This window comes from Acomys minous (assembly GCF_964271855.1).
Source record: "Acomys minous genome assembly, chromosome: 16".
In the NCBI taxonomy this organism is placed as follows: domain Eukaryota; kingdom Metazoa; phylum Chordata; class Mammalia; order Rodentia; family Muridae; genus Acomys; species Acomys minous.
The window spans coordinates 64381396-64408923 of NC_140498.1; the positions used below are offsets into that span (position 1 = coordinate 64381396).

General features: G+C 47.0%; 1 protein-coding gene across 14 annotated transcripts in view; it reads right to left on the reverse strand.

The window, feature by feature from the left end:
* Nucleotides 1-20569, reverse strand: part of TRRAP (transformation/transcription domain associated protein) — a 103430-nt gene extending 82861 nt beyond the window's left edge. For 13 of the 14 annotated variants that reach the window (XM_084762499.1, XM_084762496.1, XM_084762494.1 and 10 more), the window contains exons 1-10: nt 20446-20569; nt 16628-16788; nt 16193-16242; nt 10262-10372; nt 8221-8325; nt 5775-5858; nt 3585-3641; nt 3281-3406; nt 1566-1643; nt 863-951 (exon numbers count right to left, since the gene is read on the reverse strand). In XM_084762499.1, the coding sequence (XP_084618625.1) occupies nt 863-951; nt 1566-1643; nt 3281-3406; nt 3585-3641; nt 5775-5858; nt 8221-8325; nt 10262-10372; nt 16193-16242; nt 16628-16727 (800 nt within the window). In that variant the 5' untranslated portion in view covers nt 16728-16788; nt 20446-20569. Of the gene's footprint in view, nt 1-862; nt 952-1565; nt 1644-3280; nt 3407-3584; nt 3642-5774; nt 5859-8220; nt 8326-10261; nt 10373-16192; nt 16243-16627; nt 16789-19958; nt 20144-20445 lie in introns of those variants that run through there. The other variant, XM_084762497.1, reaches the window with a different exon arrangement.
* Nucleotides 20570-27528: the final 6959 nt, after the last annotated feature.

The window sequence follows — 27528 nt, forward strand, 5'->3', positions numbered from 1 at the left end:
AACACCTACAACAAGACTAAGCACTGACACTCTCTCATTTACACACAGACCAGAAGCACCACAGAAATATAAAGGCATCAAACTTCAAAGCAGTTTCAAATCACATGAAAGAGGACTGGAGAGGCTCAGAGCACCTGAGAGCACTTCCTGTTTACAGAGGACACAGGTTCAGTTCCCAGAATCCATGCTGGACAGCTCACAACCTCCTGAACGACAGCTCCAGGGGAATCGGGAGCCATCTTTTGGCCTCCATGGGCACTGTACTCAAGTACACATACCCACACAGAGACATGCACACGTACACATAATTTTTAAAGATGGAATAAAATCACATAGCATCGAAGTTCTAAAAGGCCCAAACCAAACCGTACCACAGGTTCCCAGGGCGGACCCCTATCACCCATGCTGCATGATCTGCACTCCTCAGAGCACCTGAGCGCTTAATACAAGCTCTGGGAACGGCTGTAGCATCTTTTCAACTACGGAACTAAGAGGCCCGTGACATGGCTCAGCAGGCAAGGGCAGCTGTTGCCAAGACTGACAGCCTGAGTTCAGTCCCTGGGACCCACAAGCTGGAAGGCGAGAACTGACTCCTGTAAGCTGGTCCTCTGACCTCCACAGCGCATGCTATGGCATGGACACGCACGTGCACATCTGCAGTCACACAGGATGGATACAACTTAACAGGAAATGTATAAAGGAACTAGAGTCATCATAGCCATCACTGCTTCAGCAGGAGCTTAAAAGAAGTCAAAACATGCACGCGTTGTAACTCACGTAGTTCTCACATCTCAAGAATGGGGGTAATAAGCAATTACGACATCACTGTGCCATCCGCTCAGTCGCTCTGAGGAAAGCTCACCTGGCCTGTACAGACACCTGAATTGCGATGGTATTCATGATCAAGGGCACAAACTCAGCAACGACATTGTGGATGTTCAGTTTGTACAGCTGAAGAGAAACAGACGTTAGTGCTTTTACAGTCGTGTACCACAGAAGGAGGCTGCCTACCACAGAGACAGCAGCATGCTCTGCACCCAAGAGCAGGTGGGGTCCCTGTACACCTTAAGCGCTGAAGGAAAATAGACATGAACTTCTGTACTGGCAATTCTGGAATTTTGGTCTAAAAAACACAGAACTATTACAAGAATATACTTTCATTTTAATTCCAGGTGTGGGAATGTGGGGCTGCTTCGGACTGTCCACAGCAGCTATGATTTGCCTGGTGCTCTGGCAGAGGCATGGTTTTGACGGCTGAAGAGAGTTTCTGGGAACGTGTCACACCTGGAATTCTGGGAACTTTTTAATAGGTATATAAACATTGGGGTCCCATAGGAGGGGGTTGGTGGTCATTCATTGTAGTTTGTTAATAGTTGTACTCAAAGAAGAAACAAGAAAGATCTCCCTCCGCCACACCCCAAATCCTTCTTTCTCTCCTATCTAACAACAGGGGATGAAACTGAGGGGATAAAGGGTGGGAAAAAGAACCCATAAAGTAGCAAAGACCAGTTACAAACTTTCACATAAAAAAAAAAACAACAAAAATTATTAAGGGGTACACGCACCTGGTACATTAGTACAACAATGATGGGCAGCTCGGCCAGGACTTTCAGTGAAAGGGATCCTCGTGGGATGATGGAATGCTGTGAGATGCAGAGAGAAGAGGCAGCCATCAGCTCTGTGGTACAAGCATCCAGCCAGTCCCACCGAGCACCACAATGAAGAGACACTGATGCTCCTTACAAGCATCTGTGGGGGGCCCAAACTAAGCACACAGAAGTGTTTCCTTCATAGGAGACAAAATCTTGGGAAGAAACCCAATATTCATCACCTGAGAAATCTGGGGTTTGTGGATATTCTTGTGAGGGTAGGAAGCCTGGTTTGGAGACAAGAGGGTCTCCCTACATACACTTGGATGACGTCAAACTTGCAGTGATCCTCCTGCCTCTGCATCCCAAAATGCTGGGAACATGCACCACTAGGCCCAGTTATCTCACTGCATAACCTAGGCTGGCTTTGAAATCACTATTTAGCCAAGGTGAACTTGTAACTCACAGCAATCCTCCTGCCTCAGCCATGTAATACAACATCTAACTAGCTGGCTTTTCTTTCTTTCTTTCCTTCTTTCTTTCAAGACAGGATGACTTGAAACTCAGAGAAACCCATCTGCATCTGCCTCGAGAGAGCTGGGAATAAAGGCCCAGCCTAGCAACCTACCCAGCTTTTAAGCCACTATTTGACGTAAAAGGACAAGAAAAACTTCGGAGTCCAATTTAGCCCAATGGTTTTATTTAATATTTATATACAAGAGAGCTGAGTGAGCTTATTAAGGGCTCTCAAAAGATGAAAGAGGGATGGTGCAAACCACCAGCAAGCAATGAACTGAAAAGATAAGCAAACAGTAAAGAGAGCATAGGGTGCAAGCTTTGCTTAAAATTCAGTTTGGTTCTCTTCAGCATAAGCTGAAGCCTTGGCTCAGATAAGTACAAATGCTACCGTTTCTTTCTTTAGGCTAGTAAGGGCCCCATGGAGCCCAAGCAGGCATCCACCGTGCTGTGTAGCTGAGGCAGCCGTCAACTGATCCCACGCCTCCCTCATGCTGGGTTTAGGAATGGACCACAGACAGCGCTAAGCCCATCTAGTGCTGAGGATCGAACCCAGGGGCCTTTCTGTATGCAGGCAAACATTCCCCCAATGAACATAGGCCCCTAGCCCCAGTAAAACATTGTTTCCTTAATTAAGCTCCAAGAGTGAGTCATGGTAAAAAGTCACCACTTATCCCGTACGTGACAGGCAACACTTGCATTGCCTTTGCAAAGCACAAGTCCCTGGTTTCCAGATAATAATAGGAAAAACAAGGTAAGGGTGAAGATTCGTGAACTTCGACAGAGTCGGGAAACCAGAGTGGCACTGGAGCATCATCTTAGTTCACTCTGGCCCAGAGAAGCCTCCATTTTACCTGTAGCTTCAAAGGACTTCCAGCAGAGCAGAACCTCTCTGCCCTGTGCCTCATCTGCGGCTCTTGCCAGCAGGAGAGCCCGGTTTCCTCAGCAGGCTGGTATTTACAGCCGGGCAACACCTGTCCCTGGGGGCTCACCTTCACCCCCTAGGCTTAGGCCTCCAGGGTAAAGGAAAGAAAAAGGGAGAAAAAAAAAACCCCCAAATGGTCTAAGTTATCTCATTTTCTTCTCTACCACATAGAGGAGCCACAGATTTGGGGAAAGAAGAACCCAAAGCTCGACGCAGCGGTCAGCAGCAGGAAGCGGGGAGGAACACCCACCGTCCGGGTCTCGCTGTCCTCGCGTTCAGGGTTGACCTTCACGGCTAGTGTCGTGATCATGCCGACCATTTCCGGTGGAGGCACCGTGTTCTCAGGGATGCCCTGGGGGTTCTCAAAGTAGCGGTTCTACGCAGAAAGAACACACCAATGGCAAGCAGTGCCTCTTGCGGTGCTTATATTTCCCATCCTAAAGCCAGGAACGCCACCCCAGGACTTCGTCAACTAAACTGCTCCAAATCCCCTTACGGAAAGGTGGCAAACAAATAAATATAAGCAGCAAACCCAAACGCAAACAAAAACATACCACTACTTTTGGAAGCTCCTTGTAAATCTGCTTCACAAAATCCAAAAAGTGATGAATCTAAAAAAATAACAAAAGACAGAAACACCTGAGTGTAAGAACACACTTACAGGGCCAGTGGCGGCTCAGCTGGTAACCTCACTGACCCCTGAAGATGCGCCAGAGTTGTCCTCCGACCTCCACACACGAGCTTAGGCATACTCACACCCCGCCCCGCCCCTAGGTACTTCTTCAGTTAAAAAGGGACTATCATGCACAATACAAATGAACAGTGGGCACGGAGGAGGAGGAGAAGGAAGAAGAAGAGGAGGGAAAGAGGAAGGGAAGGAGGAACGGGAGGAGAGGAAGAGGAGGAAGAGGGAAGAGGAGGAGGAAAGGAGGAGGGGGGAAGAGGAGAAGAAGAAGAAGAAGAAGAAGAAGAAGAAGAAGAAGAAGAAGAAGAAGAAGAAAAGACAGACACTGACATGACAAACAGAAATCAATTTTCTATTTTAGAAATAGTCAAAGGAGTAGGTTCCGTGGTATAATGGTTAGCACTCTGGACTCTGAATCCAGCAAACCAAGTTCAATTCTTGGAGGGACCTCACTGTTCAGTCTGAGTTTTCTTTCAAGGGGATAACAATCAGGAAATAATCTGGATAAATTATAATAAATTAAAATTTTTTTCAAGAGAAAAAGAAATAGGCAAAGGATGAAAGCTAAGGAAAGGCCATTTATGCTCTTCAGAAGGTAGTGAATTGAGGGTTGGAGAGATGGCCCTGCAACTGAGAGCACCAGCTGCTCTTGTGGAGGACCAGATCAGATTCCCAGCACCCACATTATCTGGTAGCTCAGAGCTGCCTTCTGGAACTCCAGTTCTGGGAAATCCAGCACCCTTATTTGACTTCAGATGACACGCGCGACACACACCCACACACCATATATGGACAAGAAGGCACATACATACTTTAAAAATAAAATTAAAAAACACATAAAGCTTGAGATGGTGCAAGAATAGATTCTTATCTATCAAGGGAATCAAAGCAACAAGCCTTTGCAGGAGCCAGCCTGGGGACACCTATGTCAAACAGTGGAACTGTACTTTGACTCAGTAGCTCGGCTTCTGCAAGCCTAGTTAATTAAATAACCTGAATCATATACAAGAAATACTTGGCAATAGCCATTGAGGAAAAAAATAATTGAAGCTGGGCATGGAGGCACACGCCTTTAATCCCAGCACTCAGGAGGCAGAGGCAGGAGGATCTCTGTGAGTTTGAGGCCAGCCTGGTCTACAGAGTTCCAGAATAGCCAGGACTACACAGAAAGACCCTGTCTTGAAAAACAAAATCAAAAACAAGGGGAAAAAAAAGGAAAAAAAGCTTATAAAATTTTAAATATCTAGAAAAATACTCATTAAAAAAATAAATAAATACACACACACACACACACACACACACACAAAGGCTGGAGAGGTGGCTCAGGGATTAGGAGCAGTTCCTGCTCTATCAGAGGATCAGTTTCTAGCACCCACAGTGGGTTGGCTTACAACCACCCGTAACTCCACCTCCAAGGGATGTGACATGGACACCTACATACACATATACCCAGCTACAATGCGGCTCCCAAAACCTACAGCTCACCCAGTGTTGCTCTGCTACTAGGCTACTGAGATCCAAACCTAGCTCCAACTTCAGAACTCCCTTTAATCCTTACCCCAAAGAAAATGGCTGCAACTTCCAGTCCATCACAGACTTTGCGCTGACCCACAACCCTCCAACTACTGAGAAAATTCAGGAAGCTGTTTGTGCACTCATCCGAACACAAATCATCAAGACAGCTCGAAGAGGGGGGAGCAGTGGAGCAGAGCAGGAATGTGCTCAAGGCGCATCACATACTTCATGAAAATGCCCTCACAGAACCCTGCACAGGAGCAGGGAGGAGTGCAGACACAGTTCCTCCCAGCTCAGGCTCTATTCTCCACACAGGTCTTGTTCATTCAACCCAAGTAAGGGTGAGGGCCAGAGAGACGGCTCAGAAGGGGACAGTGCTTGCCACCAAGCCTAACAGTCTGAATTTGATTCCTGGGGCCCACATGACAGAAGGAGAGAACAACCCCCTACCCCAAGATTTTCTCTACCATGCATATGCCATGTCACATGTGTGCGCACACAAACAAAAACCCAAACAAATAAATAAATGTAATGAACAACTTACTTCTTGCGTGATTGGTGGCCTGAACTGTTTGTGCAGTTCAATAATTATTCTTAGACAAATAAGAACATTTTCTTCATTTTCCGTCTTTAAAACAAAACAAAACAAAAAATCAAGTTATATTTCTGAAGACATTTTCATCTCAAGGGTAAAGACAAAGTGTCAATGAGCATAATGGCGTGCTTGGGAGGCAGAGGCAGGCAGCTTCCTTAAGTCTGAGGTTAGCCTGATGTACAGTGAGCTCCGGGCCAACCCAGAGTACACAGTGAGACCCCATCTCAAAAAACCAATAGTCTACACACTTTCTGCAAGTTTCTCTTCCACACACCTGCATCAACCAGCTTACATTTGAATAGCTGAAAACCACGGTTGCAAGATACAGCTGTCTAGACAGAAAGAGCCAAGGTCTTTGTAGGACCATGTGAACAGCATCCCAACAACATGTTAGAATAACTCAGACAGGTGAACAGCAGTTGGCAGAGGACAGTCATGCCATGAACTACACTGCCTCTTCCCTCCTTCTCACAGACTGTGTCATGTAGCCCAGGCCTGGCCTGGCACCCACTACATGTCTAAGGACGACCTTCAACTCCTGAATGCTGGCGGGGTAAGAGGTGCGCTTCACCTAGCCTGGCTTATGTGGTACCTACAATGGAATACCCAGGATTTCAGGCATGCTAGGAAAGCACTCTACCAGCAGAGATGCATTCCCCAGTCCTGAACTAATGTTTTAGCTTTAACAGGGTCTCACTGTGTAATCCTGGCTGGCCTCAAACTGAGAGCTGCCCGCCTCCTTGGCCCAAGTGTTGGTATTAGCGAGGTTCACCATGACAACCTGAATTGATGCTTTGGTGACTAAACGGCATCCTACCTGAAGCAAACAACAGAAAGTAGTTCACTGCTCAGAAATACAGGCTGTTCAGTCCAGACCCAAAAGCCTACAACCTGAACTGTTCTAAAATCCTAAACCTTGTGAGCACCTGCAAGATACCAGTGCAGGCAAAGTTTACGCCTGACTTCATGTAATGGCTCATAGCTGAAACAAACAGACAAGGTAAAAACACTGCATAAAATAACCTTCGGGCTATCTGCAGAAGGTGCCAATGACATTATTTTAAAAACTTCACATTTAGGCTCAGACTATATCCCTAAAGCACATATATATATATATATGCGCAAACATTCCAAAACTCAAAATAAAATAAAAATTCCAAACACTCTCATTCCCCAGTTATGTGGAGTAAGCTGGGCATGGTGGCGCACACCTGAAATCACAGCACTTGGGGAGGCAGAGACAGGCAGATACCTGTGTGTTCGAGGCCAGCCTGGTCTACAAAGTCCAGTATAGCCAAGGCTACACCGAGAGCCCCTGTCTGGAACACAACAACAAAAAGTTATGTGGGGTAAGGGGTGCTCAAGCCATGTTGACGAAAGGCCAACAATGACACAGCAGCTACTGGGAACCTACTGTGGCCTGGATGGGGTGCTAAGTGTAAGCCAGTGCTGTGCTCTTTGAGGATGGACCAGACACATCCTACCCTCGGGGTCACGGAGCCTCAGACACCTGATGCAGCTAATGCGGTCAGCCAGGAACGACAGAGCTGAGGTAAGAACCCAAGTCTATCCCCTAACGTCCTTATCTTCCCAAAAGCCCGAGGCTCAGTGGGATTCTGAGCACGTCAAGACAGGAGAGACCAAAAAGATTAACAAATGCAATCACCTATGAAGCTAAGGCCTTGATGGGCATCAGAGCACACACCTTTAATCCCACTACTCGAGAGGCAGAGGCAGGCTAAGCTGGTCCACACAGAAACTCCCAGACAAGTCAGGGTCACATAGTCAGACCTTGCCTCAAAAGAAAAAGAGAGCCAGGTGTCTGGGCATACATTTAAAATTTTAAATCCCAGTACTCAGGAGGCAGAGGCTAGGGAATCTCTGTGAACTGAAGGCCACTTTGGTCTACGTAGGGAGTTCCAGGCCAGCATGGCTACACTATGACACCCTATCTGAAAAAAAAAGAAAGAAAGAAAAGGGGCTGGCGAGATTGCTCAGCAGTTCAGAGCATTTGGCTGCCCTTCCAGAGGAGCCTAAATATGAAATTTTTTATAATGTTCAATTCCCAGCACCTATACGGCAGTTCACAGCTGTCTGTAACTCAAGTTCTAATGGATCTGGCTCCCTCACTCATTCATGTAGGCCAAAGACCAAATGCACATAAAAATAAATAAATAATAACTTAAACAAAAGGAGAGAAATAGAACAAAACAAAAAAATCTTCAATTAAGTAGTCTTTCTGAATTAAACAAAGATGGGAGAAAAAAAACATTAAGAAAATTTTCACTCATTTAAGCAGATCTTTGGTGGAGCATGGACTGCTACTGGATAATTATCATACGAAAAATCACAACATGTTTTAAATACAGCTATTAAGAGAATTCTCAAAGATTACCTCTAAAAATCGAAACATCACCGAGAGAACATTTTTCGTATGGGGACGAAGATGCTCATTGGTTGGTATCCTGTGGAGTATTTCAAGTACTAGCTTCCGTAGTTGCTGGCAGAGAAAGATAAATGTAAAAGACACCAAAGTTAGGATCTCACTGCTTAACCTTACACACACATCACATGGATGCCTGTACCAGCATCAGCAACCACCATCTGACAAGACCTTAGAAGAACACCTGCCAATTATTTATATGTACCCCACAGCATGTGCGCAAATCTTCAGTATCCCCACAACCAAGTTAACAAATAAACTCCAGTACTTTTTACAACTTTGTGAGCCTTTGTCACAGCTACCTTTAACTCTAGCTCCAAAGGATCCAACACTCTCTTCTGACCTCCAAGAGACCCTGAACTCACAAGTGTTTATGCACATGCACACAGAGACATATAATTCATAATAAAATACATCAAGCTGAAGAGATGGCTCAGCAGTTAAGAGCACTGACTGCTTTTCCAGAGGTTCTGAGTTCAATTCCCAGCAACCACATGGTAACTCACAACCATCTGTAATAGGATCTGATGCCCTCTTCTGGTGGATATGAAGATAGCATACTCATATACATAAAATAAATAAATCTTTAGAAACAACTTAAATACATCTTTTGGGCTAAAGAAACTGCTTAGTGGTTAAGAAAACTGGCTGCTCTTCCAGAGAACCTGGATTCCATTCCCAGGACCCACTGTGGCTCACAGCCACTTATAACTCCAGTGCCAGAGACCAGCACCCTCTTCTGGCCTCAGGCATGCTTGAAACATATAAATTCACCATCAGGCAAAACACAGATACACAATTTTCTTTTTAAGTTTTAACTGGGGGGGGGGGGGGATCCTTAAAAGAGAAAAGAGAAGCCTGGTGGTGGCAGCACACGCCTGTAATCCCAGCAATCTTGGAGTCAGAGGTAGGTAGACCTGAGTTCAAGGTCAGCCTGGTATACAAAGAAAGTTGCAGGACAGAGAAACCTTGTCTCAAAAGAGAAAGGGGGTGGGGGATGGGGGAGAAAGTAGAAAATACAAAATAACTAACTTGCAGTCTCCCCTGACACTGCTCATCTTCGCCACCATGCACAATCGTGATCCTGCCGCCTCTATGATCCTGCAGGGCAGCTCAGAACTAGGAGGCTGGTCATACACTTAAGCTCACAAAAATGGTACAACCGAAAAATGTTCCACGGAGCAACAAATCTCATCAGCACTACAATTTTTTTTCAAATTCTTTTAAGAAATAAAAGCTGCCAGTGGTGGTGCACACCTTTAATCCCAGCACCTGGGAGGCAGAGGCAGGCGGATCACTGGGAGTTCAAGGCCAGCCTGATCTACAAAGTGAGTCCAGGACAGCCAAGGACACACAGAGAAACCGTCTCGAAAAACCAAAAAAAAGAAAGAAAGAAAGAAAGAAAGGAAGGAAGGAAGGAAAGAAAGAAAGAAAAGCTGACAGAGAAAAAACAATAGGATAGTGAATCTCCCTTAAAATATTCAAGATGGAAAAGGGGATGTGTGGAATGCATAGAGAAAAAAAATCAAAACTGGCCGGAAATGGAAAAAACTGAGATAAATAATGTTCAGGTGATTAGAAGTACTGAGAAGTGATGTCAAACTATCTATTCTCTTTTGTGTACAACTGAATATGAATTTTTAAATTGATTTTTACATGTATGCACATGTGTATCATGGAGCAGGTGTAGGGTCAATGCTCGCCTTCTAGCATGTGAGTCTCACCAGACTGAACTCAGGTCTACCTTTGCCTGCTGAGCCATCTCACCAGCCCTCTTTTGTGCCCAGTTGAACTAATCCGCAGATACAGACACCCCTGGTTGGCAGATGCAAGTAACGTAACACAGAAAAGATGAATGACGCCAACGAGCCGATGGGCCTGGATGGCTACCTCACTGGCAGCACCTTTTTCATTCCTTGGTTGTATTATATGGTTTTGATTTATCTGTTCACCGGTGTGGCATTATTTTTCGCCGCTGCTGTTAACACATTACCTGGGCTGGCTTTTCCTGAAGAAACTGGACTTCTCCATCTTGGAGAAACGTAAGGAATCGGGGGATGATGTGTTCCAGGAATGTAGAATACTGAGGAGATGACGTGACATTCTAGTTGGCAATTTAAAAAAAGAAAAGAAAAGGCACAGTAAATTATATGCATATTTTCATTCTAAATTCACATAACGTCAGTTCAAGGCCAGCCTGGTCTACGAAGTGAGCCCAAGACAGCCAAGGCTACACAGGGACACCTTGTCTTGAAATACAAACAAGCAAACAAACAATTCACCTAACAATCTCAAAGGAAACCACAAAATAAGGGTTTTGTTTTTATTTTTATTTTGTGCTTGTATCTGCCGGCATGTTTTTGTTTGTGTATTTGTTTTCCCTCAAGAGAGGATTTCTCTGTGTAGCCCTGGCTGTCCTGGAACTCACTCTGTAGACCAGGCTGGCCTCGAACTCAAGAGATCCACCTGCCTCTGCCTCCTGAGTGCTGGGATTACAGGCATGCGACACCACACCTGGCACCTGCATGAGTTTTTATGTGCACCACATGCATGCAAGTTTCAAAGGAGGCAGGGATTCCCTTGGGACTGGAGTTGAAAGCCACTGTGAGCTGGAACCAGGTCCTCTATAAGAGCTGGCAACACTCATAATGGCATCTCAATATTTCCAGAGCTGACAGTAATTTTCAATCCTTTCAGATGCTTCTGAGTTAAAAGGATTAAGTAAATTAAGATTTGAAATCTAGGGGCTGGAAAGATGGCCCAGTGGTTAAGAGCACTGCCTGCTCTTCCAAAGGACCTGGGTTCAATTCCCAGCACCCACATGGCAGCTCACAACTGTCTGTAACTCCAAGATCTGACACTCTCATACTAAAGCACATTAAAATTAAATATTTTTTTAAAAATTTGAAATCTAATAAAGAGAATTACGTACTAAAATTTACTGTTAAAATCAGCTATGGCAGGGGTAACAGAGTTAAGCTTTCTGTCTTTCTCTTCCTCTGGGCCTGAGTCTAGCACCCACACAGGTGGCTCACAACTGCCTGTAACTCCAGCTCAAGGGGATTCAACATTCTCTTCTGGAATCCACGGGTATCCACATACACGTGGGACACACACACACACACACACACACACACACACACACACATAGGAAATTGCAAGCTAGATACACAACTCAGTGATCAAACATTTGCCTAGCAGGCCTGAGGTTCTGGCTTTAATTCCCAGGACAACACACACACACACACACACACACACACACACACACACACACACAGTTGCTTGCATTCCTCCCATGTTCAACACAGAACAATTCACAAGAGCCAAGACACAGAAGTAACACAAGTGTCCGTCAAATGACTGGTTCATCAAAATGTGGTACATAAGTACAGTGGGATACCACCCTCAACCATTACAAAGAAGGGGACCCTGTCCTGTCCTTTGGAAAAGGATCACAGCATTAAGTGAGATGAGCTACAGAGAAAGCTAAGCTCCACAGCCTCACTCATGGGTACTCTTTTGGTTTTTTTGGTTTTTTGGTTTTTTGGTTTTTTTTGAGACAGGGACTCATGGGTACTCCTAAAGGCTGACCTCATACAAGTTGAACCCAAAAATTATGTCCAAGGCTGGGGAGAATGTGGGGGACAGAGAAAGGCTGCTCAGTGCAGATGACAAGTTCTGAAGGTACACCGCTACAGGGTGGGGTGACTCAACAACACTCTGCACCTCTGAAAGAGCGTGGCCTTTAATCTCAGCACTTGGGTGGCAGAGGCAAACGCATTTATGTAAGTATGAGGCCAGCCTAGTCTACGTAGTGAGTTCCAGAACAGTTGAGGCTATATAGAGCAATCCTATCTCAAAAAATATACACGTAATATAATTATACATATAATATTATATATGTAAATAAAGGAGCTAGAAGGATTCTAAATATTTTCTCCATAAGAAAATAGTGTTTTGAGAAGACATGTTTAACCTGACGTAAACACTGTACAATGTGCACACGGATCAGAATACTACCTGGCACATCACCCTATATGTACATCATTTTAAAATGCATTTAGGGTTGGCAAGATGGTCTAATGGGTTAAGGAGCCAAGTTCAATCCCTGGGACCCACACGGTAGGAGAGGTCACTCCTGCAAATTATCCTGTAAGCTACCGAACATTCAAGGCTGACCTCCAAAGAGCCATTCAACAGAGTGCTGTGACGCATGCATGGAACCAGAGGAGGAGGAGGACGAGGTGGGAGGACCATGAGTGGGAGGACCCTGAGTTAGAGTCCACTCTTTGCTACAAAGCCAGATGTTGTCTCAAAAGGGGGTAAAAAAGAATCGCTTGGGCGTTCACTTAGAAGAAAGGCTCATACACATAATATAAATTCATCTTTTCTAAACACTGAAGTATTAGCCAGGAGCAGTGGTAAAATGTTTCAATCCCAGCACTGAAGAGGCAGAGGCAAGTAGATCTCTGAGTTTCAGGCCAGCCTCCACTATATACTGAGTTATAGACCAACCAGGGCTACAGTCTCAAAAGAAAGATTTGAAAGCAGCCATTATAAAGTCAGTACATACCACATAATATTGGACCACATGTGACAGTGGCCCTGCAAAATCCTAAAGGAGCCAAAGAGTCCTACCTATCACCTGGTGACGCCCCTGCATCAGGTACAGTGTGCACTGTCTCTGTGTGGTAAGATGCCAACACGTCCATGCTGCCTCCCAGAGAAGAGAACTGCACACGCCTCTGTGTTCAGGGTTTAAAACCCAAGAGCAGCAGGCAGCTGCCTTACAGTCTCTGTACTAGTTCCACTATGCTTTTCTAGCACTTTCTTTTTAAAGGCACAATGGGTATGAGATGCATTACTACACATGCTTTGGTGGGGTGCAGAACTCAGGAGAGAGGACGCCCTCAGAAATGCAGGGCCTGCCATTGGCCAGGTGACACTTATGGACGTATCTGAGCCGTAGCCAAGGGACACACCACTTCCCAGCCACCCTGTCACCAAGTTCCTCTGAAGTAAGCAGGGTGAAGGCCCACTTTTTTCCTGCTGGCCGGAGCCCTGGAGCCTGCCTCCACAGCAGGCCTCCTTCGTATATTTCTTACTCGGCAGCTGGGTGCAGATAAACCGACCCTGGCCAGCATGAACTCTGGCCACCGTGCCCCAGGGCTTCCCAAAGGCACCCTGCACACCTTCCTGAAGACGGGGCTGGAGACAGCAATGAACCGGAGACAGGGTTATCTGCAAGAAAACTGTCTTCAGAGTCCCTCAGGGTGACCCACATAAGCTACAGGCTGCTTATGCTCAAGGAGGTGGCTGTTTGCAGCCCTTGCACTCCACATCCACACCAGGAAAGGGACTTTCTGCTTAAGTGACTGCAGAGTTTTTCAATTTTGTGACACAGAGCCTGATGATGTTGCCCCACTGGGGTAAATGGGCGCATGTCACCAGGCATGTATGTCATTGTTATTTGAGTGTAAACATACTTAAATGCCACTTACTGTCAAATAGTTTGCTGTGTTACACACTGGCAGTCGCCTCAAACATTTTGTGTTCACTACAACTTGACTATATGAAGAGCAGGCAGAGGTCCCAGCCCCTGAGCAGCAGCTCCCAGGGACCCACACGCTGAGAGAACCGACTCCTTGGAATCCTCCCCTAGCCTCTGCACACACTCTGGCATGCACACACATATACAAAGTGTAAATTTTGTTTTGCTTTACTTTGTTTCCCTGTGTAGCCTTAGCTGTCCTGAATTCACTTTGTAGACCAGGCTGGCCTCAAACTCACAGCAATCTGCCTGCCTCTGGCTCCCAGAGTGCCAGGATTACAGGGTGTGCGCCACCGTGCCTGGCTACACTGTAAATTTTTTTAAGAGCCGATGTTGACTAACTGACCTAGGCCACCTATATCTGTGTAAGTATACTCACTGTTATCCAAATAACAGAACTGCCAATCGACACACAATTCTTAGAATGTATCCCTATTGTTAAATGCATGGTTGGTCATAAAAAAAATTTAAAAAATAAAATAAAAAACACAATGTGTGAACAGACAAGGAATGGACAGAGAAATGAAATTCAAAGAACACAATGGAAAATCTAGAACTAAAAGTAACTTTAAAAACATATAGAGAAGTATACTGAAAAAAAAAAGTTTGGAGATACTAGAACTCCTAAGACTCCTACAAAGCGGGAGATGGCGCAGTGGGTAGGAAGGCTTACTATTCTTGCAGGAGACTGGGCCCGACTTCCCTGCACCTCTCTGGCTTCTCACAACCCTTTACCTCCCCTTCCTTCAGGGGGCTGACCCGCTCTCCTGGCCTCCACCACACTGCATGCATGTGCCACACAGTCACACACTCAGGCATTTGGAGGCATACACATAAGGATGAAAATTCTTTTTTTTTTTTCCTTTCAAAAATCAATTATTTTCCAGTCTAAAAACAAATCAAAGACCATTTGCAGACAAAGTCTGAGGGATAATATAAAATCACAGAAATAGCAGAAACTCAGAAGGAAGCAATTGCTTTATCAAGGTCACTGATACCTTAAGTACCAAAACCACAAAGGGCAGGCAACCCATTGCCAGATGAGCTACCACTTGAAGAAAAGGAATCACAACAGAACCTTGAATGCATTCAAGAGAAAACAGGTTAAGAGAAACCGCCTTTTAAAAACAAAAATGCCATAGCAATAAAAAAAAAAGCCAACATTCCTAAAAACAATGTTGGGACTACCCCTAGGAAGATGAGCAATACTCTGTACGACATCTTGAAAATCCTTATTTTGCAATACAATTAGCTGTACTGACTCTGTGGGGCGTGGTGACTGGCTCAGAGGGCAAAGACTGCTTGTCACCAAGCCTGAGAAGAGCCCACAGTGGGGAAGGGAAGCTGTTCTCTGAGCGCTACCTGCACCTCACAGCATGCGTGTGCCCAGACACGTAAGCACACAAAATAAGTGAACATATAGGAAAAAAAGCAAACAAACAAAGCCTCCTTTCAAAACATTTGCTCCCTCTATCCCGGGCTTGGGTCGCGCTGTACTACAGCCCAGCAACCTTCCCGCTTCAGGTTTCCTACTGCTGGAATTAGGGGTAGGCCAGGCCAGGGCGGCCTTCATCAGCAGTTACCTCCCAGTCAGCAACCAAAAGGCAGAGGGGATCTGACAGGGCTGGAGAGCCAGCTGAGCGTGGTGGTGCACACCTTTAATCCCTGCATTCGGGAGGCAGAGGCAGGCGGATCCCTGTGAGTTCAAGGCCAGCCTGGTCTACAAAGTGAATCAAGGACAGCCAGGGCTACACAGAGAAACCCTGTCTTGAAAAAACAGAAAACAAACTAGAGCCTGGGTAGAGGTGAAGAGGGAAGGGAAAGGCAATTCCCAAAGCTGTGCTCTGACCTTCACGTGACACCACAGCGCTTCCGTTCGCCCATCTCCCAACACATCAATGTGTAATAAGGATGACAAGATGACTCGGCAGGTCACCTGACGACCTGAGTTCAAGACCCAAAACCCACGGAAAGGCAGCAGAGAACCACTCCACAATGCTGCCCTGAGCTCCATGTAAACACTGTGGTGGCTTGTACACCGCCCTTCCCACCCACGTCTTATACACAATAATAACTAATAAAAGTTTTAAACTACTGACAGAGTGAAAATAGGAGAAAGCACAGATAACGACAACAAAAAATGTGTGTGTGTGTAACATAGATAGATAGATCTGTAGACAGACAGACAGACAGACAGATAGAAAGATATATCCATCGAAATGTTCAGCGTTCAACCCCCCAGGCCCACATCATGAAAGGAAAGAGCACACTCCCTCAGACTGTCTTGTGACAGGCATACAGCACTGTGACACAGACACAAAGTTAAGTGTGACTTTAAAAAAAAAAAAAAGAAGCAAAGCATAAAGCTCATACCTCAAAGTTTTCACTAACTTCCTGCATCATTTTCAACTTCGTCTCGTCAGCTGTAAAAGGCCAAACACACTGGTCAGGTCAGGACACTGAAACCGCCTTACGGAGGCTTCACAAATCACTGGATTTAGAGTTGAAGAGAAGCAATCAGATCTTATCAGTTTTGACTGTCACCGCCCAGAAGATGGCACATGGCTAGGTCCCTACCACCAGTCACACACATCCATCCTCCCAGACTCACATGTGCATGCACGGACAAGGGTACACACTCACACGCAGGCGCCCGCACACACACTGTGCCTCTTTGGGGCTCCAGCCGTATTGCTCATCATTCTGCTTCTCCCCAAAATGGGGGGGGGGGGGGAACCAAGGATAAACATTAAAGGCGCTATTTTTCCCAATGTGCATAAAGAAAAAAAAAAAAAAAGATCAACTCACGTGTATTTACATCCGTGAGAGCTGCCACAAACTGAAGGTACTTCTTCATCAGAGTGGTTTGGTCAACCACCGTGGCCCCCTGGGTTGCGACGAACGCCATCTTTCTTCTGAGTTTGTCTCCTCCTCAACACTGAAGTACCAAGGCCATGGATTCACCCAGCCTGTGAAAAGATCCATCCCATTAGCAGCTGTCAAGGATACAGGCTTGTAACCTACCTGTGAAAGATTTTACCCAAGTACCTACTAAAATTACATCCATGTATTCATCCTGTGGGGAGAGAACCCTGTGCCTCCACAGATGGGTGGAGGGCAGAGGAACTGCACAGAAGTCAAGGGAATCGAACTCAGGTCTTCGGGGTTGGCGCCATCTCACTTCCCTGCTGAGCCATCTCACTGCCCATCCCCTAAATGACTCTGTAGGGATCCAGGTCGTAACACTGTTCTTTGTGGATTGTTTTTGTTTTGGACATAATGTTTCAGCATAAAGCTTACCCAGACCCACTGTTTAAACATCGTATTTCGAGCACCGCCTGCTCTTCCAAAGGTCCTGAGTTCAAGTCCCAGCAACCACATGGTGGCTCACAACCATCTATAATGAGATCTGATGCCCTCTTCTGACCTGCAGGTGTACATGTAGACAGAATACTGTATACACAGTAATAAATAAATCTTTAAAAAATATATAATATTTCAACATGGGAAGGTTTCTTTCCCATTATATATCCTTCTTTCAACAAGCCAGGAGATGGCAAACATTTTGTAAAAGAGCTGTTGAGAACGCAGGGAGAGACGGGGCTATATCTCAGGGGAGAGAGGGCTGGCCCTGAGTTTGATCCCCAACACTGCATAAAGCAGGTTGTAATGCCAGCACTTGAGAAGTACAGAGAAAAGGCTGAATGGCAGGCGCGTGGGGGTGGGGTAGGGAGCCAGACGGTAATAATTTTAGTCTTTGTAGCTGTGCAATGTCTACCATAGTGGCCCAGTTCTCCCATAGTCAGAAAAGGGTCACAAATCTATAAATGAGTAACGGCAGCTGTGTTCAAAAAAACCAATCATGAATGCTTAAATATGAATTTTGGATAATTTGCACTCATCAAGAAACACTATTCTTCTTCAATCCCCCTCCCCCACTTTAAGAAAATAGCAAAACAGCTAAGTATGGTGATTAAACACTTTTTTTTTTTTTTGGTTTTTCGAGACAGGGTTTCTCTGTGTAGCCTTGACTGTCCTGGACTCACTTTGTAGACCAGGCTGGCCTTGAACTCACAGCGATCCGCCTGCCTCTGGCTACCGAGTGCTGGGATTAAAGGCGTGCGCCACCACGCCCAACCCAATTAAACACTTTTAATCCCAGCACTCAAGAGGCCAGAGGCCAGAGGCCAGGCCGGCAAAGTGGTGGCTCACGCCTTTAATCTCAGCACTCAGGAAGCAGAGTAAGGCAGATATCTGGGAGTTGGAGGTCAGCCTAGGCTCCAAAGAGAGTCCAGGACAGACAAGGTAGTAGAGAAACCTTGTCTCAAACTGCACCTCCCCCCCCCCACACACAAATAAAAATAAATAAAAATAAAGAGGCAAGAGGCCAGCCTGATCTACAAAGTAAGTTCTAGGCCAGCCAGGGATCTTGTCTCAAAAGAAAATACGCAGGAGTTGGGCGCAGTGGCGAACACCTTTATTGTCAGCATGCAGGAGCATGGGCAGGCGGAGCTCTCAGAGTTCAAGGCCAGACTGGTGTTGTACAAAGGGAGCTCCAGAGAAACCCCGACTTAAAAAAAAGAAAGAAAGAGAGAGAGAGAGAGAGAGAGAGAGAGAGAGAGAGAGAGAGAGAGATACAGACACACTTTGTCCTGGGTTTTTAATCCCAAGACTATGTACATAATAAGTCAACCATTCTCCTAAGCATTAGCTCAAAGACTGTAAAGAGAGCAGGAAGCTGTGGATTTTATCTACAGTTGAGGCACAGAACACACTCAAAGAACACTTCAGTTTTATGAATACATTTACTTATCGGGGTGGAGGGAGGTGTGTGCCATACTGCACATGAGGAGGTCAGGGGCCAACTTGTGAGGAGTCCATCCCTTTCGCCCACCATTTGGGGTCTCAGGGATTTAACTCAGGTCACCTCTCTGAGCAGCAAGCACTTTTACCCAACAACCCGGGGACCTGGCCCCAAAGCCTGCTTTAAAAGCACCTCAGTGAGGTGGAAAACAGGATGTTGACCCCCTAGCTCATAACCGTATAGAAAGTGCTTGCTGCCGATCCCGGAAGCCTGACTTGGTACCTATGCCCACAGGGTGAAAGGAGAAAACGGACTCGCTCAAGCTGTCCTCTAACTCCACCTGCACGCCCAACACACACACACACACACACACACACACACACACACAACCAACAAAGCAATGCTAAAAGTAAAAAAATAAAAATAAAAAGCTGACTGTGGTGATGCACACCTTTAATCCCGGCACTCTGAGGGGTATCTCTGTGAGCTGCACAACAGCCAGGCCTACATAGTACCAGACAGCCTGTTTGCAGGGAGGGAAAAAAAAAAAAAAAAGTCCAAAGCTAAGGATACTATCAGCCTTGCTACGGTGACTTGGCAAACTCTTGCCTTTTCCTATCACACAGTTCCTCCTCCAAACACTGGAGGCTTCTCATACAGCCCGCTAAAATAACAAGGATCAGGGTCACAGCCATCACAGAAGCCCTAATCTTTGACCAAACTTTTTTTTTTAATCGAACTTTGCTGTAGAGGTAGTATTATGTCGCTCGTGTAGGGAGGAGCAGGCTGAGGACGAGATGGCTTTGATTCTTGAGCCTCCAGCCACCGCCCCGCCCCCCCCCCCCCCGCATCCCCGATCCCTGACAAGGCTGTGTACCATCACCCCAAGTTTAGGAGGTTCCGGGGAATCGAACCCAGGGGGGTTTGGTGTGCTAGGAGGCCACCCTACCCTCTGAGCTATAGTCCAAATATCTGCGCAAACTTTTGCGACGCTTAATCCCCTTTGTAGATGCCACTCATTAAATATGCCACTTCCAAGCTCCCCACCCAAACCTCTCAGCGGCCTGGCCTAGCTTCTCCCTGGGCCATGACCCTGCCAGCAGGAAAAGACCCTATTCCGCCTGTGGAGTGGGGAAGGAGGTTCTGAGCCTTTCGGGAGGATACGGGGAATCAGGCCTGGGTGCCCGCGAGCGCACGCTGTCTCCCACCCAGGTAAGGAAAAGGCAAACGGCCCCCACAACCCGCCGTCCTCCGTGGGGTCCGCCCCGCCCACGACGCTCGGCTGGCTGGACACCGCGCCTCCACGTCGCCAGGGGGCGCTGTAGCCAGTGCTACCTTCACTCTCAGCGTCTGGCCCCGAGAGCCAGGTGCCTGCGTGGAGGCCCGCAGATGCCAGGATGGCTTTGGTGGGGCGCCGTAGCCCCCGCAACTCCTCACTCTATCCTTTCCCGTCGCAAACGGCCTTCGGGCTCCCTCCTTTTGTCGCCGGTCCTTCCCGGGACTCTCAGCGACAGCTCTCTCCCCACCCCACCCCCTCCCGACAGGCCGCTGAGCTACGGCGAGCGCCGAGGGCCAATCCCCGCGGCCGCTAGCGCTGCGCGTCCCACCGTCTGCTCCAGTGCAGCCTGGCGCCGCGGAGGATCAGACGCCGCAGCAAGGCTCATCTAGCCAGGAAGGGCTCCCGTAAAGGCTGAGGAACCCCGGCCAAGCCTGGACAGCCCTTTCCGCTTCTCCATGAAGCCGTCTTGCTGCACCGACCTACACGCAATAGGCGCGCGCGTGCATCTTCCCGGGGCCGTTCGCCCGCTCTCCCCGCGCTTACCGAGACCTGCCAGCTAGCCTCCTGAATCCAGGCCCGGAGTCCCCAAGAACTCTCGCCACCGACGCCGCCGCTGCTCCGCGCTCAGTCCCGCCCCTACTTAAAGCCGCGGCGTCCGCCCACCGAGAACTAAGCCCGGGCGCACCGCCCCCAAGTGGGTGCGGCCTGAGCGGGCGGCGGGACAGGGAGGGGCAGTCAGCCGCCTGGGTGGGCGCCTTGTCCTTTTAAATCATCGCCTGGGGTGACCTAGCTGCTGAGCATCGAGGCCTATGGGGGCGGTGGGCTGCTGCAGCTTCAAAATTCCTGATTCCTCCCTATGTCCCTTTTCCTCTCAGGAGCCAAACTGAAGGGTGATGGACAGCCGAAATAACTCTGCAGTTGGTCCACATAGTTAGACTGAGAGTGTGTGTGTGTGTGTATGTGTGTGTGGCCATCAGGGCTGGACTTCCCTTCTGAGAGATTTTTTTTTCTTCTTTTTTTTTTTCTTTTTCCTCTTCCTGCAATGCTGGGTGTTGAACTCAGGGCCCCACGTTCTCTAGGCCGGCGCTCTACTGTTGATCTATAGTCTCAGCTGCTTGAGAGTCGTAGTTCCGTGCACGTAGGAAAAGACAAGGAAAGGTTTTGGGAAAGTGGCAGATAGACCTGACTCCCGGTTAGCTTAAAGGAAAGCGCCTGTAGTGTGCAGCTAGTTTCCTGCTTGTAGCTGATGCCCTCCATCCAAGACAAAATTGGAAGGAGCCAGGCCAGAACAATAAGGAAACATTGTGGGGAGTAGGGGAAATGAATTTTGTGATACCCAGACGAGACAGCACAAGCTGGACCAAGAGGCCTTTCTTTGCAAGGGACAAGAACTATCAATTCCGACTGGGTTCTGTGACAGCCGCTAACAGAGAGAGGCAAGCTCAGTAACCATAGTTACGGGTTTTGATGAGCAACACGGTAAATGATGGCCTAAACCCCCACTACCTCCAGTCTCCTTAAATTTACATCCTGCAACTTCCTGTTCCTACTGGGAGGCGGGGGAGGGAGGGGGGGGACACGACCTGGAACCACCAGGCTGTGTTCTGATCCTAAATTGATACATTTTTGCACTTGGCAATAAACAAATCTTGCTGTGCCTGCGAAGGAACACCAGAGGAAAGATGAACCTTTGAGAGCATGCTCCTGGGCTGGGCGCGGCACGTGCCTTTAGTCTCAGCACTCAGGAGGCCGAGGCAGGAGGATCGCTGTGAGTTCGAGGTCAGCCTGGTCTATATAGCGAGTCTAGGACAAAGATACACAGAGAAACCCTGTCTCAAAATAACAAAAAAATAAAAAAGAAAGGAAGAAAGAAAGAAACAAAGAAAACATGCTCCTTTATTGGTTTATTGTTGCCACAAAAGATCTAGCTGTAGCTGAAACTTTGGGAATGTTTTTAATGACTTTTTTTTTCCTCCCTCTTGAAAAAAAAAAACAAAACTGTCGGTTTACAAATAAAAGTCTACGCCCCACTATCAGAACCTCCAAAAGTGGCAGCCCTAAAGTCTGAGAAGGACTTAAAAGAGCGATCAAATCAATGCCCTGGGTTTTATAATTAAAAAAAAAAAAAAACTGGGCGGTGGTGGCGCAAGCCTTTAATCCCAGCATTTGGGAGGCAGAGGCAGGTGGATCTCCATGAGTTTGAGGCCAGCCTGGACTACAGAGCGAGTTCCAGGACACCCAGAGCTGTTACACAGAGAAACCCTGTCTTGAAAAAAACCAAAAAAAAAAAAAAATAATAATAATAATAAGATGCCAGTCAACAAATATTAGATATGGAGATGTTTATTTAAATGAGTTTGGGGAAAGGAGAGGAGGAGAGGAGAGAGGTGAGAGAGAAAGGGGAGTAAAAAGTTAAGAGACGCCAGGTGGGTGGGTCTGTCCTTTTATATACTGGGCAGGGCCATGTCCCCCCCTGGCTGGTAGGCAATGATGCCCACTACTGAACCGGAATCCTAACACTGAGAGTTGTTTGTAACATTTGGAAGAAAAAGAAGGTAGGCCCCGTGAGGTCGTAAGTAGATTGATTACTGGCTGGTTTGTAGTTCAGAGGGTAGATTGCTTGTCTAGCACATAAGCACCTAGGAAGGCCTGGGTTTCACTCAGAATTGGCTCCTGCCTATAATCTCAATACTTGGTAGATGATGTGTTCCAAGGCAGTTTCTTCCCTCCAGGCTAAACATGTTTACCCCATTACTGTTGGGGGGTGGGGGGGGCACGGAGGGTAGAGGGGGCAGGATAGAAACTAAGTGCTTGCTGAAGAGAACTGACTCCACAAAGTTGTCCTGTGACTTGCACAGGGCCGGGTGCCAGAGGGCTCGCTCACGCTGTTAGGAGTTTGCTTGTTTGTCTCCTGAAGCCCAGGTTGGGTTAGGAACAGGGTCAACCCCAACCCAATTAAGTAAAGTAGATTCAAGTCTCCCTGCTAAGAATCCTACGAAGGCCGGGCGTGGTGGCGCACACCTTTAATCCCAGCACTCGGGAGGCAGAGGCAGGCGGATCGCTGTGAGTTCAAGGCCAGCCTGGTCTACAAAGTGAGTCCAGGACAGTCAAGGCTACACAGAGAAACCCTGTCTTGAAAAACCAAAAAAAAAAAAAAAAAAAAAAAAGAATCCTACGAAGACTTTGCAGTCCCTCCATAGCTTCTCCGCCCCGCCTGTCCGCCTTGTCACACAACTCTGCCCAGATCACCTTTCAGCTTCCTTGCTCTGCTTGACATCCACCCACACGGTTCCTGTCTTAGGTCCTTTAAAGTTCGTCTGCCTGTTTGCAATCGCCTCCCCTCAAGGCCACCAAGTCTTGCTCATCTGAAACATCGTGTATTGCGCTCAGGAGGAAGAATGGCTGTAGAGCACGTAGAAGGCCTGGGGGTTTCACCCCAAGCTTACTGTCGCCTGTAACCAAGGTAGGTGAAATGCTGTGAGGCAGTTAGTTATTTCCCTTTGGGGCATAACATGTTTACCCCTGATGCTGCCTTGGAGTAGAAACTACAGAGGCCTAGTAGCCTTGGGGATCAGAAAGGAACAACGCAGTGATAGCCACAGTAGCACAGATAGGTTTGTGGTCATGTTAATGCATAGGCAGGGTTACAAGACCCTCTCTCTCCTGCACATCCCCAGGTGCGAGTGATCTTGGCGTAGATATTCTAGAATATCTAGAAATTGGAAGTTTGACTGACTGATGCAGCTTCCATGAAGTCATCATCCATCAGTGGGAGTTGTTTGGGGTGGGGGGTGGGGTCATCCACACTCCTGTAAGTAACCCCTCACCCTTGCTCTGTAAATAAGTCAAATAAACTCATTGGTTCGCCAGTGGGCTTAGGTGGAATTACAGCAGATGAGTCAGGTTCGACTCACCCCACAGCCACATAGCAGCTTACAACTGTCTGTAACTCCAGTTCCAGGCGATCCAATGCCCTCTTCTGTCCTATGTGGGCACTGGGCACACAAGTGGTACACGTGAGAACAAAATGTTTTAAGTTACAGAGCATCGGAAAAAAGATTGGTGGGGCATAAAAAGGCGGGATGGCGGGAGGATGAGAAATGACACAATGCTCGCCGCCCAGCTTTGCATCTCTGTAACAAACACCCGAGACAACCGACTGCAGAGACGGTGCAGCGCTTAGGACCATTCGCTGCTCTTGCAGAGGTGCCGAGTTCAGTTCTCAATCATCCCGTTGAGTGACTTATAAGCAACTGTAACTCCAGCGCCAGGAAATATGGCACTCTCTTCTGGCCTCTTTAGGCACGGGCACTGAAGTGTACGTATACACAGATGCTCATAAGTGCAGATGCTTGTGGAAGCCAGAAAAAGTGTTGGCTGTTTGGAGCTGGAGTGGCTACTGGCTGTGAGCCGCTCAAGATGGATGCCGCTAACCAAACCACGGTCCTCTAAAAGATCAGTGAACACTCCTCACTGCTGAGCCATCTCTCCAGCACTGCATTCCCTACTTTCCAATTTACAGAAGATCCAGCATGTGGCCCGGGCTGACCTTCAATTCTCAATCCTCCTGCCTCAGCTTCCTCAGTGCTAGAATAGCAGACATGCCACCGTACCCAGTCCGAGACTGTCATTTTGAAAGCCACCAAGATGCCGTCCTCCCTTCTCTGCTTGGGTCCCTGTTCCACAGGCCTTTGGTTTACAGGTTAAGGCTGAGCTGAGAGTTTTCTGTTTTGTTTTCCTCCGTGTGATGAACTTTCCACTATAGTAAATCAATATCCCAGCAGCCTGTCCTCCCAACGTCTCTGGTGAGTTTCAACGGGGTGACTTGGTCTGACAAGTCAAGCTGCCCTGGCAGAGTGAGCATGAAGGCCAGAAGCCATAAGTTAAATTCCATTTTGACCCCTGCAACTTACCACAGGATTTAGAACCACACCATATGCCCACTGGTCCTTATTTCCTGTTGTGGGACATTTGATCCCATTGTAATCCCTGCGATTATGAACTGTAAAAACCTGTCTTTTGGTTTGGTACAGTTGAGCCCTAGCACACACCTTCAAGCCAAAAGTTTTCTGTACACAGGATTTAATAAAGTTAACCCTAGGAGGAGGAGCAAGAAACCAATTGACAGGGAGTAAAGAGTAGGAGGGACTTTGAGTTGTGGGGTTTTTAAGACAGCGTGTAGGGGCTGGAGAGATGGCTCAGAGGTTGGCTGCTCTTCCAAAGGTACTGAATTCAACTCCCAGCAATCACATGGTGGCTCACAACCATCTATAATGAGATCTTGTGCCCTCTTCTGGCCGGCAGGTGTACATGCTAGTGAAACAATGTATATATAATAAATAAATCTTTAAAAAAAAAACAAAACAGCATGTAAAAGTAGAAGGGCCCGGGCATGGTGGCGCTCACCTTTAATCCCAGCACTGAGGAAGCAAGGAGGCAGAGGCAGGTGGATCGCTGTGAGTTCAAGCCCAGCCTGGTCCACAAAGAGAGTCCAGAACAATCAGAGCTGTTACACAGAGAAATTCTGTCTCAGAAAACAACAACAAAAACAGACAAACAGTTTCTTCAGACTGGTGAGATACCACAGCAAGACCCCATAACTTGAAAGGAGTCATTTCTTTCCTTTTGTCATGTGGATTGAATTCAGTTGTCAGACTCAGCCATAGGAACCTTTACCCACTGTTCTGTCTTGCTATCCTGCGTTGGAGATTTTGTTAAAGGTGTGTGTGTGTGTGTGTGTGTGTGTGTGTGTTTATGGCATTGGTGTTTTGCCTGTATATATGTTTGTTTGAGGATGTGGGATCCCCCTGGAACTGGAGTTACAGACAGTTGTGAGCCACCATGTGGGTGCCGGGAATTGAACCTGCGTCCTCTGGAAGAGCAGCCAATGCTGTTAACCACTGAGCCATCTATCTCTCCGGCACCTTGTTAAAGATATTTTAATATAGGCTTAATCCGGAGGGTCAAGAGAAAGGAGAAGTGCTTAGAAGAAGAAGAAAAATGGATATCTGAATGGGGGCATGTGCTTTCTAAGGGAGAGCCATAGGAAGTAGGGTATAAGCAAGCGGGGGTATGGACTCCTCATGGGAGAGTAAGCAATTAATTGTCTGAGCATTAGCCGTATCTACTGTTTTGCTGGTTCTCATCGCAAAAGATTGCTCATAGGAGCTGGAGAAACAAGTTGGCTGCTAAGAGCACTTCCTTGCTGCTCTTCCAGAGAACCTGAGTTTGTTTCCCAGGATTCCTGCTCACAACTGCCTGTAACTCCTTTTCTTTGCTTTTTTTCTGAGACAGGGTTTCTTTGTGTGGCCCTGGCCATCTTGAACTGGCTTTGTAGACCAGGCTGCCCTCTGCCTCTCAAATGCTGGGATTAAAGGCACGCGCCACCACCACCCAACAAAACTTAGCCTCTTTTTTTTTTTTTTTTTTTTTTTTTTGAGACAGGGTTTCTCTGTGTAGCCTTGGCTGTCCTGGACTCGCTTTGTAGACCAGGCTGGCCTCAAACTCACAGAGATCCACCTGCCTCTGCCTCCCGAGTGCTGGGATTACAGGTGTGCGCCACCAAGCCTCGCTCCTGTAACTCCATTTCTAAAGGATCCAGTACCCTCTTCTGTCCTCTGTGCATGCTTGTACTCAGGTGTGCACACACTCAGACACAAACACACATAAATAAAAATAAATTTAAATCTTTTTTTCTAAAGGTTACCAAGAAGCACCCCTCATCTATTCTCTTTTATGGATGGAATTATAGGGCAGGCCTAGGATGGTATTATAGTATGACAAACTAAAACCAGAAGCTACAAATGCTCAGACAGGGTTTAGTACATGTGCTTTTCCTGAAAATAGATGTTCCAGTAAGAATCTTAGGGAACTGCCTATTTAAAGCTGGGAAGGGAGAAAGGCCTTAAGCAGTTGTTAACTATGCTGGAGTTCTTTTTAAAAAATATCTTTGCAGGGCAGTGGTGGCACACACCTTTGATCCCAGAACTGGGGAGGCAGAAGCAGGCAGATCTCTATGTGTTTGCAGCCAGTCTGGTCTACAAAGCGAGTCCTGGACAGCCAGGGCAATTACACAGAAAAATGCTTTCTTGAAACCCCTCCCCTCCCAAAAAACTTAAATATTTTATCAGTGTACATGCATGTGTATGCATGAACATATGTGATATATATGCAGGTGTGCAGGAATTCTTGCTTCTCTCCTGGCAAGATGCTTCAAGCAGGTTCTAAGATGAGAGAATACCTTTCTCCTTCTCATGTGGCCAAGATTTTCCTGGCCTCTCTATCTTGCCTCAGTAGGAATATGAACCCTAGGGCTTGCTAGGACCAACAGGCAGAACAACCTGCTTTCTAAAGGTTGTAATGAACAAAAATCAGTAAGGGGGTCAACAAGATGGGTTGGCAGGCTTTGCCAGACCACCTAATGACCTGAGTTTGATCCCCTGGAGCCCTGTGGTAGAGGGGTGACTCAGCTCCTGCAAGCTGTCTTCTGACTGCCACACATACACTGTAGCATGCATTCAAGTACATGTATATACATACAAATCTACAGAGATAGATAGATGGATGGATAGATAGATGATAGGTAGATAGATAGATAGATAGATGGAAGATAGATAATAGATAATG